This window comes from Protopterus annectens, chromosome 5.part0, assembly GCF_019279795.1.
Source record: "Protopterus annectens isolate FY-2018-M chromosome 5.part0, PAN1.0, whole genome shotgun sequence".
In the NCBI taxonomy this organism is placed as follows: Eukaryota; Metazoa; Chordata; order Ceratodontiformes; family Protopteridae; genus Protopterus; species Protopterus annectens.
This window is the reverse complement of record NC_056735.1, coordinates 1,242,815,277-1,242,833,453: the sequence shown is the minus strand read 5'-3', so window position 1 is coordinate 1,242,833,453 and position 18,177 is coordinate 1,242,815,277. Positions and strand designations below refer to the sequence as shown.

The 18,177-nt window shown below is 42.3% G+C and overlaps 1 protein-coding gene across 1 annotated transcript in view; it reads right to left on the bottom strand.

Moving 5' to 3' along the window:
* TBC1D8 (TBC1 domain family member 8) overlaps window positions 1–18,177 on the bottom strand; it is a gene marked incomplete in the record, with an annotated part of 2,215,010 nt that overhangs the window by 950,326 nt on the left and 1,246,507 nt on the right. Inside the window, 2 exon segments of the mRNA XM_044071089.1 lie at window positions 17,036–17,104; window positions 17,293–17,391. Of these exon segments, the coding sequence (XP_043927024.1) occupies window positions 17,036–17,104; window positions 17,293–17,391 (168 nt within the window).

Below are 18,177 nucleotides of genomic sequence, written 5' to 3'. Positions count from 1 at the left end.
CCTTTTTTTCTGTGTCTATGATATACCACAGGAAGACCATTTCTGACATGGTGCGAGACATAACAGTTCAACTTGAAACACAGGGAAGTTAGAATGGTTGAGACCTTGTATAATGATTCTAAGACCTGGAAACTGACTCTGCCAAAATCAGCAAGTCATCTAAAGGGAAAGTGTGGATGCCCTGGGTCCCTGCTGTAAGCCAGGCACATTGCAAATACTCTTCTACCACAGTAGACATCTGAAAGGGCAATGCAGAAAACTGATATTGTGAGCCACACAGCAAATCTCAGATATTTTCTTAAGCTGGGAGCAATTTGAACATAAGTGTTTTTCAGCTCTAAAGTCATCATGAAACAGTGTTCCATAAAGGTCTAAAACTGTCTTGCAGGGTGAATACTCCGAATTTTGGTACTTTCAGAAAGGTATTCTGATAAGACAAATCAAACACTGGTTTCCAAGCTATATCCTTTTTGGGTACCAAAAGATTCTGGAGTACAATCCTTTTGTCATGCAAGAACTGGTTTTATAACCCATGCTTGCAATGTCTGAAAGTACAGGACAGAACTGATGTGTCTGTACTGGCAGGTGCAGAGGAGAGAACGGATGTGTCTGGACTGGCAGGTGCAGAGGTATTCCCCTTAGGGAAGGATTTTCTGTCCACTGCCAAGAATGTCACTCTCTGAATTATTCTCAGCACCCATTTGTCTGAGACTATTTGTGGCCAGGCTATTGGGTTGAACAAAACCATTGAGGAAGGGGAAAGGGGAGAGACACAGGACGGAGGGATGCCCCAGTCTCAAGAGTCTTTCTTTAGCAGGGGAGTGATACTTTTTGAGAAAGGAATGCATTCATTATGCTGCCATTTCCTCTTGATGCCCCGATTCTTGTTAGGCTGGGAATTTTGTTTGTTCTGCCCTTTGAATTTGGTCACCTTGTTAGGGGAGAACCTGGGAATAAGAATGAATCTGGGTAGCAGCAGGACCAAACACAAATTCAGAGCTTGAAAGGAGCATTCAAAATCTCTTGTATCCTCAAAATTGTAACCAAGCATTACCTCTCAAAACAACAGAAGCAGCTGCACTTCCAGAAATTGTGTCCACACCTTCCATTACACTTCTCAAAGCATATTTCGAACTCTGAGTCGCACCAGAAACAATCTCATTCATATAACACTTCTGCTCAGTAAGCAAAGATGTAGGAAAGTTATCTAAACTGGAAGTACATTCTAAAATAAGTACCACAAGTCGAGACAATTTAGAACTCTAAACATTAAATTACTAGACTAAGCCAACCCCCCCCACCCCCGCCCCCCCAGAAATTCTAACCACATGCCAATTTTACCCTGGAGAGTGTAGTGTTGCTAGAGGAATTGCAGCTGGATCAGCTGACAAAGGAACAAAGTGAGATGCAAGATCACTGTACACCTTGTGTTCCCTCATAGCCTTTTTAGGAACTGGTTAACTAGCCAAAGGGTTTTCATCCAGTTTTGCAGACATCTTCGGTTGCAGGTAACGGTGGAGCAACAGCCACAACACTTGGAATCATATACTCATTAAGATCATTAACTTTGCCAATCACTTGTGCAGCCCCAGATGATTTCTAGTCAAATACATCCCCAAACCTAGCTAGCATCTGTGGAATGGTGAACACCTGCTTGGGTTTTTGAACCTGTTCATCTTCCAAAGAATCAGACTGGAAGGACACTGTCGGCATTGGTGTAAAAGTCAAAATCTGCAGTCATACACTGATCTCTAGAGAAGGTAGCCCTATAGCCTCTGAGATTAGCTAACTGTAAAACACACTTAGCAAAGAAAAACACATCATTCCTATATACGGTAATAACCCAGTTACCTGCAGTGTGATGACGTTTTTGTTTCTTCTTACTGTGAACTTAAGTGAATAAAATATATGGGGACACAGTATTATGCCTGGCAAAGAGTTTCTTATTCCAGACCACTCTTACGCCTAAAGGGGTTAGTTCTTTTGTATCTGAAACAGCTATTGAACAGCTTTGAAAGATGTCTCTCACCCCTCATGCCATACAGGGCAGTGGGCTCACTACACAGTTTAATAGGGAAAAAAGTAAGTAGTCTGTGGGTTAAGTTTAAGGCAACAAAAACAGATTCACAAACCACAGGCTAAGGCACATTTTTGTTGATTTTATTCTTTTTAGGTGCATCTAGATTTGACTGGGGGGGGGGGGGGGGCAGCCACATCAGGATTCATCAAGTCAAGGGAAAAATAACAGCCAGAATAACATACTGACACCACTGAGGGCTAAGAGCAGCAATTACAGAAAATATAACATATCCCCAGAGTAAAAAGGGCCAAACTGCATAGCACATAGCAGAAACAGTTTAAAATGTGCTAAGCCCTAATCTACAACCAGCACAGTGAAGTAAACAGCACACCCTGTTATAGTACCAAGTAAAATTATCTTGTCCAAACAGTGCAAAAAATCAAATATATGCCCTTAAACAGAAACCTTTTTTTAAACAGCATAGATATAACCATCTACTTAGAGATACCATCGTCAGAAATAAAATTCTCCACAGAAAATCCAAATAATCTGCTGTAAAATCACAATTTTTAACAATAAAATGGCTATAACAGTTTTAAATCAGTAATAAATATATAAATGCAGAAAAAGTAAAAAAAAAAAACAATATTTTCCTGTCAGAACTTCAAAATGAAGCAGATAAACAGAAACAGGTGCAATTAAATTGCGGCTCAACATGCACAAGATGTCCCTAGTGTTCAAATAACACAGAACTTCAGTTTCCCAGTACACATCAAACTTTAGAAAAGACCCAAAGCTGCTTTAAATCAGTATTAATCATACAAGCAACACAATAGATAGAAATCTTAGAAGAATTAACAGAAGTAAAAAATAGGAAGCATATTAAAATAAAGTTAAAATAAATATACATTTTGGTACTTGCGTATCATCACAACCTGATATTTGTGATTGTGAAAACCGCATAAAGATCTTGAAATAATGTCATTAATGTTAGCAAAATGTATTGTAACATGTGTCCTTGTACCACAACATTGTCTTTTCTGTAGTGATGGCAATAACATTGAAAAAACATACCGTTAGTCTTTCCACACTTCACTGGCAGCATTTCTCTTTCAAGTCCACCTACTGCGTGGTTCTTTCTCAGACCAGCACATATCGTGAAAAAACTGTAATGTGCAATTATTTCAACATGCATGCCATATTGTACTGTCCTGAAAATGGGAGTTGAGATGACCCGAGCGGTATGTGAGGAAAATGTAGTGGCTTTTTGTGGGACTTGGTTTCAAAAGAACAGAAATGCACCCTGTTAGTTTTTTTCTTTCAATCCTGCACATGTTGTGTTGGTCCCAGGAATGTATGAGTGTTTTACTGGTAAAAGTATCACGTCTGTAGATGTTGCTTTCTCCCCCTTTTTTGGTTGGAGTGGGAACTGTCAGCTGCTTTTTACCCCCTTTTCGGCTGGCAAGGGAACTGTCAACCTTTAAAAACAGTTCTGGGCAAGGGAATATGCTGCAATACATTATCAGACATCGCTTTTGTTGCCACTAAAAAAAAAAACATTCAGTGTGCAGACTTACAATAACCGACATGCTGGCAGTCAAGTGCATAAAGAAACAACCACCGTATGTTTTTTTTTACTTTTCAGTGATAACACTCCCAAAAACAACTGGAACTGTTACAGAAAACAGAATATTTAACATTTTGAAAACATTAACCAACATATTGCCTGATAGTCAACCAGCCGGTATTGCCATCAAAAATCTGGTTGCGATAATACGCAAGTACCTACATTTTTAAATAAAACAGAAAAAAATAGAATGCTGGAATCCACCAATTTAGGCTGCTGAGGAGATTCAACTGTGTAATTACTACACCTGGCACTAAAGACTGAACTGACTTCTTGTGATAAGGGTTAGGCCTCCCCTGATGAGCGGGGCTTAGCCAATCCCCTATCACAGGGTGCAAGAGGAAGGCATTCTGAGAGCTGGAAAGCAGCAAGTGTGGGTTTGTGCAGGCAGTGCAAATGATAAACACAGAAAAATACGTGACATTTGTAATGTATGTAAATGAATAAAAATGTAATATGTTTTCTTTATTAACATAGGTGTGCCTATGTCATAAGTGATAATTTAATAAAAATGTTTAAAAATATCTGCTTGGCAGATTGAGACTGACTGCTCTGCTTTTTGAAAAGAAAAAAAGAGAAGCAAAGGATTTTGAGGCTTTAGAAAACGGAGGCTGAACATTTTTTGTAGATTCCTGAACAAGTATTCCTCTTTCATCAAATTGTTTGAGATCTGGGAAGTGAAAGCCCCAAAATGCACCTTTTGTCAGCAGAAGTTTAGGATTTTCAGATTTCACTTACAGTAATCAATAGCGACAACAGCAGAATTAAAAAAAGCCCTAATATATGTAGATGGTAAAAAGACAGACTCCCAGACACTGTCAAAAAATTCAACACATATACAAAGAAACAATGGAGATATATGTGGCAAAGTCTAGAAGATTTAGGATCTTTGCTTAAGAGGTGTTTTCTATAGGTATTTTATACCCCAAGCAGAGTGCACAGAATTTTTCCTTAGGTAGACTGCAAATGTTGGGGGGGGGGGGGGGGGTGATGGAAAGAATGAGGTAATTGGGAACACATCTTTGGGAGTGTAATGAGTTGGCAAACACTAAATATTCTCTGCAGACTAATCTATCAGAAATACTGGGTGAGAAAACTGGTGTAAGGAAATTTTTGAGCTGTGACAGCAAATAGTAATTGTCTAGCCATAGTAAGGCCTTGCTGAGTTTAAATTCTGGTGATTGCCGCAAAAGCAATTACCAGAAAAGGGAAATCAAAGTCTAAAGCAACTGTACTAGAAGTAGTAAATATAGTAACAGAGAAAAATGGAAGTAAGATCTTTGGAAAAGAGTAGGAGAAATTACATAAAAATGGGAATTGTGGGAACACCACATGCAAAATAATGTTTTGGAGGAGGAATGAGGTTTAAGGAAAGGTAGGAACAGAATGAGCTATGTAATGTTTGTACGGCAATGACTGGATAAATAAGTGATGTACAATGTTTGCAACTGAAAATGTCAACATGGCTTGTTCTCATCATAAATAATAATTTAATAAAGATTCAACATATGAGTCTGACAGTTTAGAATTATGAAGGCTAATGCTGAAGAATAAATTCTCCTACCAAATCTACCACAAGCTTTTCCATCTTTATTCAAAAAGAGAGGCATAGGCATTTACCAGATGTTTGTTACCAGCATGGCAAGTAGTAGAAATAGCTGCAGGATTAGATCTGGGATGAAAAAATAACTATTTTAAAGACATAGGGACTTCATAAAGTCTGTCAACTTTTTTAACTCCTGAACATTGAGTATCTGGCTTAGTACAAGCTACTTCAAAATACATCCTCTAAAGCTGGCAACAGAGGAGGAATTGGTGTAGAGACTGGCAAAATAAATTTTTCTCAGAAATATCATGAGGAATGTGTTTAGAATTCCTCCTTCTGCCTCTTCATCAGATGGAGAAGTCTCTACATTTGAGGGAAATTGATGACTTTTTTTTACCTCCAAAAAGGTTGTTATTTTTACAGACTAATAACTCTTGAGCCAGAGAAATAAATTACTCCTGAATAAGAACCTTGTGAGAAAAAAGATCATTAAGCTTTTGTTTCTTCTTTTCAGGAAGATCTTTAGAAGGGTACTGATTCAAGGATGGTATCTCACACTGTGGAACAAGTCTCTTCCCTTGGCTATACAAGGATGGCACTCTCTGCTGACACTCCAGAGACTAAAGTGTCTCTCCCATACTTGGTAAGGGCGCCTGAACAACTGCAGAGGATGAAGCTAACTTCTAGTCCACTGTGACTGAGGGGCACTACACCAGAGTGATTGAGGGAAAAGTGAGAGGTTCAAGGAACAACCACACAGCAGTCACTCCACCAGTGGCTGAGGCAATGATTCATCCAGTATGTACAACGGCACCTGCATAAACTTCTTTTTCTTGGGTCCTGTGGGAGTAAAAACCAAGGTACCACTAACTTGTTCCATGTTCAAATGGTTGCCTAAACCATGGCAAACAGTGGTGGAAGGAGACAATAATTTTGGTACGTTTGTCACACAGTGTGTACAAAAGCACCAAGAACACTTAAATTCCCTTTCGAGTACATAAGTCCATATAAGAGACCGTAAAAGTTGCATACATAGTATATTTTTCCCTAGAAATGGTGATCAAATACCTAATAAGCCATGTCAGACAGCTAGATAACAGCTATTGCTGTTTCCAAAAAGATACTAAAAAGATAGCTAACTGCTGGTATTAAAGGGTCATGGCAGTACTTTAAATAAAAAAGAAAAATTGAGGAAGGAATTCCATGAAAAGAACTTATTTGTCAAGCAATGGAAGAACCAGAATGTTAACCCCCTGAAGCCAAGGAGAAGCACTCTCAAAGGTTGCAAGAAAGTACTGCAGAGTTTTGGCATTCAGGCTGCTGTTTTTCTCCCATTAGCTCGAACCAACAGCAGTCTGGAGTATGTGTGGAGGAAACCAAAAGCTTTGGAAGACTGACAGGATATAACCCATATAGCAAAGACTTCCACACCAGTGATTTAGGATGAATAACATTTTTTAAAGATAGCAGTACACAGCAGTACAAGTGGTAAGATGCAATGCAAACAACAACATCTTTTGCTCAGAGTATAAAATGGATACTAGAGAGTGTATTGACCAAGGACAACAGATGTACAGCCATTTATTCAGAATGAGATGCACAAGTGCATCAAAAGGACAACATGAACATAGGGCAGGCTGAGAGAGCAAGGTGAGCTATGCACTAGTAACAAATTTCATTTGTAAATGTGAACTGACAGAGCCATAAACATAATGTTGTTTAACAACGAAGCAGTAAAGGCATGAAAACAAAAGAAAAGTACAACAGACAAAAGATGTTACAAATCTTAGTTAAATGTGTGCTTTATTATATATAAATAATGCAGGCATACCTACACACACACACAGGCAAGTACATATCACGAGTAATAACTGGCTAGTGCTTGAAATATTATACTGGAGCTTACTTACACAATGTATTTAATAAAATAATGCAATTACCACCTAAGGATGGGCAACAAGAGGTGGCAATGTTAAAGCTAAGAGATGCAAAGATACAGTAGAACCATTCATAGGGCAGCAGAAACGCTACTAGCTGTAGGTCAAATAAAGCAGTTTTGATATTAAGCTTTTGTAAGTCTGGAACATATCAGTTTATAGAGTATGCCAATGAAAAAGTTATGTACTTACCATAACTTGGCATCCGTGTTATCCTATGTCACTATTCATCACTGTTGGGTCTCGGATCTGACATCAGATCCAAGCCGCCAACCTCAGACAGCTTCTAGGCTCAAGCTCCTCCCACTCCCATGATCCCTTGCTGCCCTCTTACCTCTGAGATCGAGTCTGCTCTAAGTGAGAAAGTAGCTAAGGAAGACCTTAACAGACAGGACATCTCTACATCCTCTAGATCACACAGGATGGGTGAAGGAGAGAGGGATAGTGATGAATAGTGACATAGGACAACATAGATCCCAAGTTATGGTAAGTACATAACTCTGATGTTATCCATGTCACTATTCCTCACCCTTGGGTCAGAGTCCCCAGCTACTCTGTTCTGGAGATAATGTCAAGCTTGTAGTGACTGACAAAAGTGTGAGAAGACCAGGTGGCTGCCACACAAATGTCTTCTATGGAATAACGGGCAAGATAGGTAGCTGACACAGCCATTGACCTAGGGGAATGAGCTCTGCTTGGATGTGGTAAGGATAAGCCTTTGGACGAATAGGCGAAGGAAATGCACATCGAAATCCAACAGAAATAGTTATTTTGGAAACCACCTGACCCCTCCTGTTAAGAGAGAACACCACAAACAGCTAGTCAAGACCTGCAGAAATCTTTCTATCCAAGTAGAATCTTAACTGCCTATGCACATCTAGCATATGCAAGAGATATTGTCCTTTATTAGCAAAACGTGGGAAGAAAACTGACAACTGAATTGACTGGTTCAGATTTGCTTTCACGTTAACCTTAGGCATGAATGAAGGCTTAGTTTGCAGAGCCACTCTGTCTTTAGGAAAAACTATGAAAGGCAGTTTGATGGAAAGAGCCTGCAATTCTGAAACTCTCTTAGCTAAAATTATGGCTACTAGAAAAGCAGTCTTTCATGACAAGAATTTGATATCACATGTGGCAGCAAGTTCAAATGGACTGTGTGTGAAAGATTGCAGCAAAAAGGAAAGGATCTTTGACAGGAGGTCAGAGCAGAAAAAAACATTTCAAAACCACCTTACACAAAAGGAAATGTTAGGTTCCTCGCAAACATGAAAGTTGGAGATAGCTGACAACTGCACTTTGATTGTAGAGAAGCTAGCACCAGCTTGAAAGAGCAAAGACAAAAAGAGCAAGATATCTGAAATGGGAGCCGAAGTGGGATCCAAATTTGCTGCTTAGCCCAAACAGAGAACCTTTTCACTTTCTGGAGTAAACCTTTCTAGTGGAAGCCTTCTGAGAGGCCAGAATAATGTTCTTGACAGGAGAAGCCAGCCTGAACTGTTTCAAGATTACCAGAAGTGGATAAACCATGCTGTCAGATAAAGCATCTGGTGGTTGGGCATCTGAAGCTGAGAGGGATGGGAAATTAGATTCGGAATGGGATCTAGTACCCAAGGGGAGGGGGGGTACTTCAAATGAGACCATAGACGGGGGAACCACACCTGTCAAGGCCAAAAGGGGGCGATGAGGATCAAGGTGGCCTTGAGGTGATGAGCTTTCTGAAGTACTCTGGAAATGACAGGTAGAGGAGGATAGACATAAAGGAGACCCACAGGCCAATCGTGAACCACAGCATCCCTGGGGGATTTCCTGTCTGGGGGAATCAAGGCAAAATACCAGCTCTATTTGTGGTTGAGAGGGGAAGCAAACAGATTGCAGCTCAGCTGACCCCAACAAAGGAAGATCTCTTCCACCAGAGAAAGGATTCAAGGACCACTCTTGAGGACTCAGGATTACCCTGCTGAGTCTGTCTGCTAGTACACTGAACTCTCTGGGAATATGTGTTGCAACAAGAAAGCACTCCAAGGACACCACCCATTCTCACACCCTCATGGCCTCAAGACAAAGCAGATATGAAAGTGTCCACCTGCTTGTTGATGTACCACACAATAGGCATGTTGTCCGTGTAAACTGCAATGGTACCTGGAGTGAGGCAGTCCTGAAAGGCATGCAATGTGAGGAGGACTGCCCTCATCTCCAGAACACTGACATGCAGTTTGGTCTCTGCAGCGCACCACATGCCTTGGAGCAGCTTGGCCTGAAAATGCCCCTCCACCCCAGGAGGGAAGCATCCAAGGTCACTGTGGCACTGGAGGGAGGAAGAGAGGATGGTCTGCTTGCGAAAAGGTTGGGAGAATGAATCAACCAAAGAGATGATGCCTGCATACTAATGTGAGAAGGATCGGGGTTGTCATCAGATGATGCAGGGAAGACCACTGAAACGCTGGAGTCCACTGCAGAACTCTCATGTAGAGCCTGGCTAATGGGACCAAATAGATCGCTGCCGCCATAGACGCTAAGGCCCTGAGAATAAGGTGGGCCTGAGGATGAGTCTGATCTAGAAGGCATTGGACATGGGTTCTGATGAGATGTATGCAATTGAGAGGTAGCTCTGCAATCTCTGACAGTGTCCAACTGGATCCAGATGGATTCCAAATTCTGGGATGGAATCAAGTTCGATTTGGAGAGATTCACTGTAATCTCTAACTGGTCAAATAGTTGGAGTAGGTACAGAGGCAGTGGCCAGACTATGCTTCATGGGAGCTGTGAGGAGCCAATCGTCGAGGTACAGAAACACTTGGAATCTCTGCAGTCTCAGGTGGCTGAAACCACTGCCATGCACTTGAACATCTGGGGGGAGGGGGGCTGTGGTGAGGCCAAAGGGCAGGGTTCTGAACTGGTAGTGACTGGCCCCTACTCGAAAGGGAGATGTCTCATGGAGCACTTGTCTAATTTTATATGATAGTGTGTGTCCTGGAGATCCATGGAGCACATACAATCGTCCTTGTGCAACAGAGGCACGATGGACTAGACAGTGACCATCCAGAACTCGGACTTCTTAAAAGAGGGATTGAGATTGTGGTGGTGCAGGATTGAACACAGGTCCCCCATCTTCTTTGGCACCAAATGAAGCAAGAGTAAGTTCCAGATTCTCAGTGTCCTGGGGTGACCTCTTGGATGGCTCTCTTTCGAAGTAGCTTGAGCACTTCTTTCTGAGCTTGTTTCCTCTGACTGGGTGGTGCATTGGGGAGGTACTTCCTGACCGGATGAGGAGACTGAGAAAAGGGAATAGAATACCTCCTGGAAATGATGTTTAGCACCAAACAATCTTTTGTAATACTTGTCCAGGCCAAAGGGTGCAGAGACAACCCCTGACTGCCTTCTCGGGCAGGACAGTCAGGCAGCACTTCAGCGGCACTACTGGGGCTTCTCAGAGAAAGGCTCCCTGGAGCTCTGATTTTTGCGGACCCCCTCTGCCCCTGGGGCAGCATCTGACATTGAACCCTCTCCCCCCACCTCCAGAGGAGAGCTCATCCTGAGTGACTGGAAAGGCAGACTGACTTGTGAAACCACATTTTCCCAACCCCTCCTGCATCTTGGAAAAACAGCGCTGAGGGGTGGAAAATCTGATTTCCTCAGTCGACAAGGTCTTGCCCTCCTGCTCACTGCAGGTACGAGTCTCTATGACAGACGGGCAAAACAGGGTAGAACCACAAATCCACAAAGACACAGCAAGGTGTGATGCCAAATAGCAATGCCTGTGATGACAACTCGAGAGGCACCTTCCGTAGCATTGGCAATCAGCCTCACTGATAAATTAGTCAGGGAAGAAAGTGTGGATAGTTTGGGGGACACCTTACTTAGTTCCCCGGCAGGCAGTACCTCAAAAAGGGATACCGTAAGCTCCTTGACCAAGCCCCTTTGTAGCCAGGTGAAATGTACCAGGTAGTTGAGCACCCGCAGATCGAATGTAGCTGGGGCGAAAACCACTTTCTATGCCTGTCAATCGTCCAGGACTCATGGCTGGGGGGAAGGACAGACCTGATCTATTCTGCCAGCTTCTTCTTAGAGATGATGGCTACCACGATTGCATAGACTGGCACTCTTCTAGACCAAAACTTTTTGTCAGAATGGGGATTAAGGAATTTGTCTGTGCATTTAGGAACCGGCTACTTCCATGTCCTGCTGGCAATAAGGTCTACAAGTTTGTCTGCAAGGGGGGGGGCCCAGGAGGGAGATGGTCCCATCCTGAAAGCCTTCAGAAAGACTGACAGCTCAGAGGATGGGTGAAGGGAAGACTAACCGCCCTTAAGCTTAAGAATTTCCAAAATTTCCCCAAAGGAGACATCCTCGGGTGGAGCTCTGGGGGACCTATCCCATTCATAGAGTTCTGTATACTCGGTGAGTGACTCAGTAGGGGAGCTCAAATGTCTCCTCTTACATGATCTCTTCTGAGAAACCTCCTCCAGGTGTGCCTCAGGGCAGGATTTGGAAGACAGGGGGACCCCAAATGGGACAACTCCCACCTGAAGGCTGGATAGATAAGGCTGACCTGTGACAGAAAGAGTGGGGTTCACTCAGAGGGGCTGGGATGGTCCCTGGAAGGCAGGGAAGAAACTCTGGGAGGAAAAGGTCCTCTCTATGACCTGGATAATGCCCCATCTGCACTACTGGCAGGAAAGCCCACCTGAGCAGAAAGACCACGGCAGGCAAGCACATCCTGGCCTCTGGATAGTACTGGCTCCAAGCTGTCAAGGGAAAAAGCACCAAGGGGAAGGAACCTCTGCCTAAGGACTCCAGGTAACCGCTCAGGCCCAGGACTCCGCCTGTCCTGGGGAGGCCGAGCAGTAGTAGTCAGGGACTCAGACAGGGTAGGGACGGAAAGGTCCCTGGGGACCCCCCCCTTTCTCTCTCTCCTGTGCGAGATGGACATAGAACACGAGAATCCCTAACTCAATCTGAGCCTTGAGGAAATGACATCATCCTGTACATATCGGAAGGGAGCAAAATCCTGGAGGATCTAGAGGAGGATTAGGAGGACCTGGCCGGGGATGGCTGTTGAGATTCCAAGGACCTCCTCTAAGGAATGACTCCTATGCTTGGACATAGCAGGGGACTGCCCCAATCTGGAACCGGAGGGAGAATCCTCTATAATAATAGAGGGATCCGACACTGAGCGCAGATTTAACCGCCTTGGATCCGAGGACAAACAAGGATCCAAAAGCAAGGATCCCACATGACTCAGATCCATGGCTGGTCTGGATCTGACCAGATTTGAAGGCCTCGATCTGAAGACCTTTGATCTGGGAGTGGACTCCCATGACCCAGGATCAGAGGACCTTGGAACAGAAGATCTGGATACATGGGGGAGTTGCGGGGCCTAGGACCCGAGGACAATGGAACGAAGCACTAGGATCCGTCCGTCGTGCTTTTTTTGAGGAGGAAGACCCAGGGAGTTAAGGGACCTTCCTTTTGTGCTCGGAGGGCCCAGACGTGGCGGGGGACTGAGCCAAGGGACCCCCTTGAGCCAACCCTTTTATAACAGGAGCTTGTTTCAGCATGCGTCCAAAGCCCTGAGGTTGAAAGCTATACAAATGTCGCATTCAACCTTCAGGTGACTGGCGCCCAAACAATAAAAACACTCCTCACGTGAATCGGAGACGGGCATCTTCCAACCGCACAAGGAGCGCATTTTAAAGCCAACTGGCTTATCAGACATGGTGCAGCCAAAGGGACATGCAAAACACATAACCAGTAGAACAAGCCCAGGTCAAAACTGGAAAAAGTCAACAAACAAACGTACACCAAGCATTAACCAACTACAAGACTATCTACTAAAAAAATGCCACCAAACAGCAGAAATAATGGCCATTACAAAAAAACGCTGCCAAAAAACACACACACACAGGCTAAAGAATGGAAACAAATGGGAGGGGAGGGACTAAAATTACCAGTACTAAGAGCAACATTAAAGAAAACACTAAATTAGAAGAAAAACTACTGACAAAAGGTTTGAAATAAAGCTACTTATCCCCACTGGAGACTCGAGCCAAAGAATTTGTGTCTGAAGCTTAGCGCAGCAAACAAGATCTGAGGGGTTAGAGGGCAGCAAGGGATCATGGAAGTAGGAGGAGCTTGAGCCTAAAAGCTGTCTATAAAGTTGCTGGCTGGGATCCAATGTCAGATCCAAGACCCAAAAGTGAGGAATAGTGTGACATGAATAACATCAGAGCTATAAATGCAGTTGCAGGAATTTCTCATTGTGGCAGCTTCAACACTGACAATCTAATGTGTGGAGCTAAAAATGGACATCAGCGTGCATTACCTCTGTTTAACTGACCCTAGGACAAGCATCCTTGCTGTGGCAACACAAGATGGTATCTTGCAAGTTGTGGTACTGATGTGGATAAATAATCTTAACACAAAAATGTTTCACAGTTAAAAAAAAAAAAAAAAAAAAAAAAAATTAATTTTTCACTTTCTTACGTCCAATGTAATTTACAGGATTAAAAGAGAAGAGTCTACTAAAAATCATCTCACTGCACAAGTCATTGTTTTTGATAAAAGTCATTCATAAGTATTTAATTCGGATTTCAGAAACCTGTACCCACCAAGAAGCAGTGCTAATGCAGATCTGAAAATGGGTTCTCAGGTACTCTTCCCCCAACAGGCTGTATAACGTTTTGAAAAAGCTATAAGCTGAAATTTGACTGTGGATTTTGCATTCAACAAATTTTGAAAAGGGAAACGGAAAGAATGTCTGATGAATATTAAGATTACTTTATCAAAATAAGAAATTTCTTACATAGTACTTATATAATCCATCTTTTCACATAGTAAACAACCAAGAATGGGCTTTGTCTCATTCAGTCTTCACTGCCATAGACTGGATATAAAGGAGCAGCTAAGATCTGCAGAGTATACAGTGAGATGATGCGAGTGCTCAGTCTTTGTGGTCTGCAGATGATGCTTTCTTAGCCAGAAGAGATTATGACCTCCCAGTGTGCACAAGAGTGACTTGCTGAGGAGTGTGAAGAGGCTGATGTAAAAACTATTACCTCCAAATCAGAGGTTATTTATTTTCACCCAGATGAGAGTGCTTTGTTCTTCTCAGGTGAGAAAGGAGTAGCTAACCTCAGGGTATAAAGATGTTTCAAGTACAATGGAGACTTTCACAAGTGATGGCATAGAAGCTGTACAGACTGATCAACGGGTTGATGCAGTGGCAACTCTACTACAAGAACTACACTGGAATGTGGTGGGGGTAATCACAGCTGGGTAATAACGTGAAGCTCTGAATTTACCAGTCAATCTATACTCATCCTCAATGGATACAGGCAGCAGAAATAATGTTCTTTCTTGGGGTAGCTGGGGTCAGCCACCATGACAAAGAAGCTTGGCAACTAGGAGAATATCTGTATTTTAGTCACCACACTTCTGGGCTGACATCAGAACAAATGGTTTTGGCACCTTGGGAGAATGCCCTTGGGCACCTCCCACGGCCTGCATATCAAACAGCATACTAGGAGCAGGCCCTATATGGCAGACCTTGGGCATGTTGGAAGGATTATATCTCTCAGCTTGTATGGGAATGCCTAGGGATCCCAGCGGATGATCTGGAAACAGTTTCTTGGGACAGGAAAATTTGGCTACCCTTCTCAACTTGCTACCACCAAAATCACCAAGACAAGTGGCTTACAAAATGACAGTATAATATGAACATGTAATTCCACAAGTAGCAAATGTTGACAGAAAACTTTAATTTGCTGAAAAAAACCCCACAAAGAATATACTGGAGTATTCAAACATAGTTGGCTGCCATACAAAAATAGCACAAGTTACACTGCCATCTCTTTGATCAGATTTTATGTGGAAGACCTAGAACATGTTAATCGAAAATCAATGCAAAATGATCAGCACACGATGACAGCTAGATAATGAGGCAGATGAATTCTGGCTACAAGTGAAGCCTCCAATGGGCATAAAGGTATGAAGGCAGTAATCTTACATTGTGTAACGATAAGAGCAGTAAAATAAGCATTGAAGGCAAACATTAAAGCCAATACAAGCAGTGTCAAAGGCTGATGTGAAGGTATAGTCTACAAAGACAGGGATGACTATGGGGTCTACTGCTGAAAGCAACATGAATGCAGTCAGCAACGAGCATGGCACTGGGGCTAACCATATCTCTCAATCTTTGTAAATTGTCCAGTACGATGTTTTGAGAAGTGGACAAAATATGTGACAAATGATCAACCCTGAAAACGAAAGCAAGAAAACAGCAGGACTGAGTAGGGACACATTTTATAATGTGCACTAATAATTATGAATTTAAGCTTTAAGATATGATTGGAGAGTTTGTAAACTGTCTGTCTATGGTACAAAAGACTATTTTAGAACTAAAATGTTTAACATGCCTCATAATGTGCACCATTTTATTTTATATGTTGACTAGGATAGAATGCGAGTACAGACCTTTTTCATGAGCAAATTATGGGCACAGACACTTTTTGAAAGGCAGCAGCACTTGAGTTATCTGCAAGGACAATGACAGCAACACCAGAATTAGCAGTGGAAGCAGCTGCATTTGGTGAAAGGGTGGCAAGCATAGAAATCCAAAAGCACAATGGTCACACATGAAGGCAGTAACACTGGAATCAGCAGCAGGCAAATGTACAGTCACACTGAAAATGTACAAAGACAAGCTGCAGTGCAAACAAAAATGCATGCACCAGCACTTGGGCTAAAAGAGGACGCAGTCATAGTGTAGCCAGTGTGTAAGCAATGGTATAGAGTTCAACTATAAGGGTAGCAACAATAGGCGAGTTGTAACAACACGCATAATTGCATAGTTATTAATGCTGCCATCACAGCTGACCCAAGTTAACACCAAGTTTCTGATATACACTGTGAAAACAGCAGTACTGAAGGCAGCTACATACCAGGGCCAGCTTTTACTGGAGCAACACGTCAAAGGCTTTACTTGCAGTTCTGACACTTACTCTCCTATCCTAAGTAATACGACATCTAAGGAAAGGAATGTGAGACCAGCTTTGCAATTTCTAAAAAGTCATTCTATGAACAACATTGGAGCTATACAATTACACATATCAGGTTCGGGTGCTAGGCAGCAAGATATTTCCCTGTGATACATCTGGCTGGGGCACATGGCTCAAGTGACATTCAGCTTCAGAGAAATATAGCTGTAGCGAATTTCCTATGGATAAAGAAAAGACCTTCATGCCATGCCCACAACTTCAATAATCAAATGCACAGTGGGAAAGTAATGTGCATAGCCCAAAAGGCAACATGAGACAACAGACGGTATTGGCAGGTATCAGCAGCAGGCTGGCCAGTGGGCATGTCAGTGGCAGTAAAAATGCAGTGCACATTGAGTAGTGCCTTTATAATTGGTTTGTGTGTGTTTGTGTGTAGACCACTATCCCCTTCACAGTATGTAGGTAACATTACCTAAAATACATACTGGAGCATAAATATGACTACAGTAGCATGCAGGATTTCCTCCATGCTGTAGCCCACTTATACATGTTGTAATTACATAAGCTTATACTGTACACGGAACACAACACTCATTACTACTTCTGCCCTCATGCACTTGGTTAGTAAAGCTGTGCGGCATGTGTCCCCAACCAAATGTACCACACACAGGGAGATGTCTCGCTGCTAGACAACTGAATCCACACATGTGCACTGCCATTGAAGGTGCTACTGCATACTCTGCAAAAGAAAAACCAAGGAAAATGTTTACAGATGACACTTTACTTAAAGTTGAGGTTCACTTAAGAAGCTTAACATTGACCAGAAAAAAAAAAAAGGTGATGAAACTTTATTTACTGTCACTTGCCCTTCACCAAAACTAAAATTAAGGTTTGCACAAATGAACCTACCTTAAACAGTTCATATATCTGCTCTAAATCTTCGGGATCAAAAGAAACATCTGGTGCAACAACTCGAAGCTTTAAATGAGAATAAATGAAAAAAGTATTGATTGCTTTAGAGCAAATATTAAAATACATTTTTACAATACTAAGGCTGTAGTTGGCATCATGTGAATTTCAACTAAAGTAAATAATCTATAAAAAGAACATTCATTTCTCACATTACAACACACAAACTGCAGAGTGAAGCAGTTTCACTAACTTACCACATTTTCTTTTGTAGTATCTTCATGGTTCTGTAACACACGTATTCGATGTCTACACCGCATCCTTTCAATCTGCTCTACAGTTAGGTCACCAAATTTCTAGTAATGAAAGAGAAGCACTAGTATCAGAACTGCACACAATCATGTACTTTTTCCAAGTTCAGTTCTCATCAAGACTCTTCAAACAGAAGGATGCTTGAAAAATTGGAGGGGATACACAAGACAACTTCGAAGAACCTCTGCTTGTCAAAATACTTCATGCCATCAATCCAAAGGCAGCCACTACAAACTGCTTTATGAAATTATTTTGGCCAAAAGGACATGAACTTATTATAGACAGCTTTAATAATGAATTATGAAATAAATGCCCAACAATGTTGTAATCGGTCCTCCAATACATAAACCCCTCCAAGTGAATATGTGAATGGTAAAAATCTAAGAGATGTCTGATGGAATGAATGAAGCTGTCAGACAATAACAGCGGCCACAAAAACAGTTGGTTTTCCTACTGAGGAATAGCTCTACACAAGACCACATGCAAAGGGGTGGGGGTGGGGGAGTGCTGTGCTCACTACTGCCTACTAAACATTCCTCAAGCACAGATACAATAATTATTTTTGATACATCTCTGCCATGGGGTGGGCAGTGCCTTTCAAAGCTTCAGTGCTGATTGTATTCATTTCTCTGAAGTGTCACTCAACCATATGGATATTAAACTGGATGCATTGCTTCCCAATAGTTATATACCAGAAGCCAGCTGTCACGGCTGTAAATCCTCTGCAGCATGACACCCTTAAACCACTTCCAGTGTGGCTGCTACTGGCCCATGTAGTTTTCTGATCCCCTGGAAGACAGACTACTGCTAATGAAAAAATGTGGCATTAC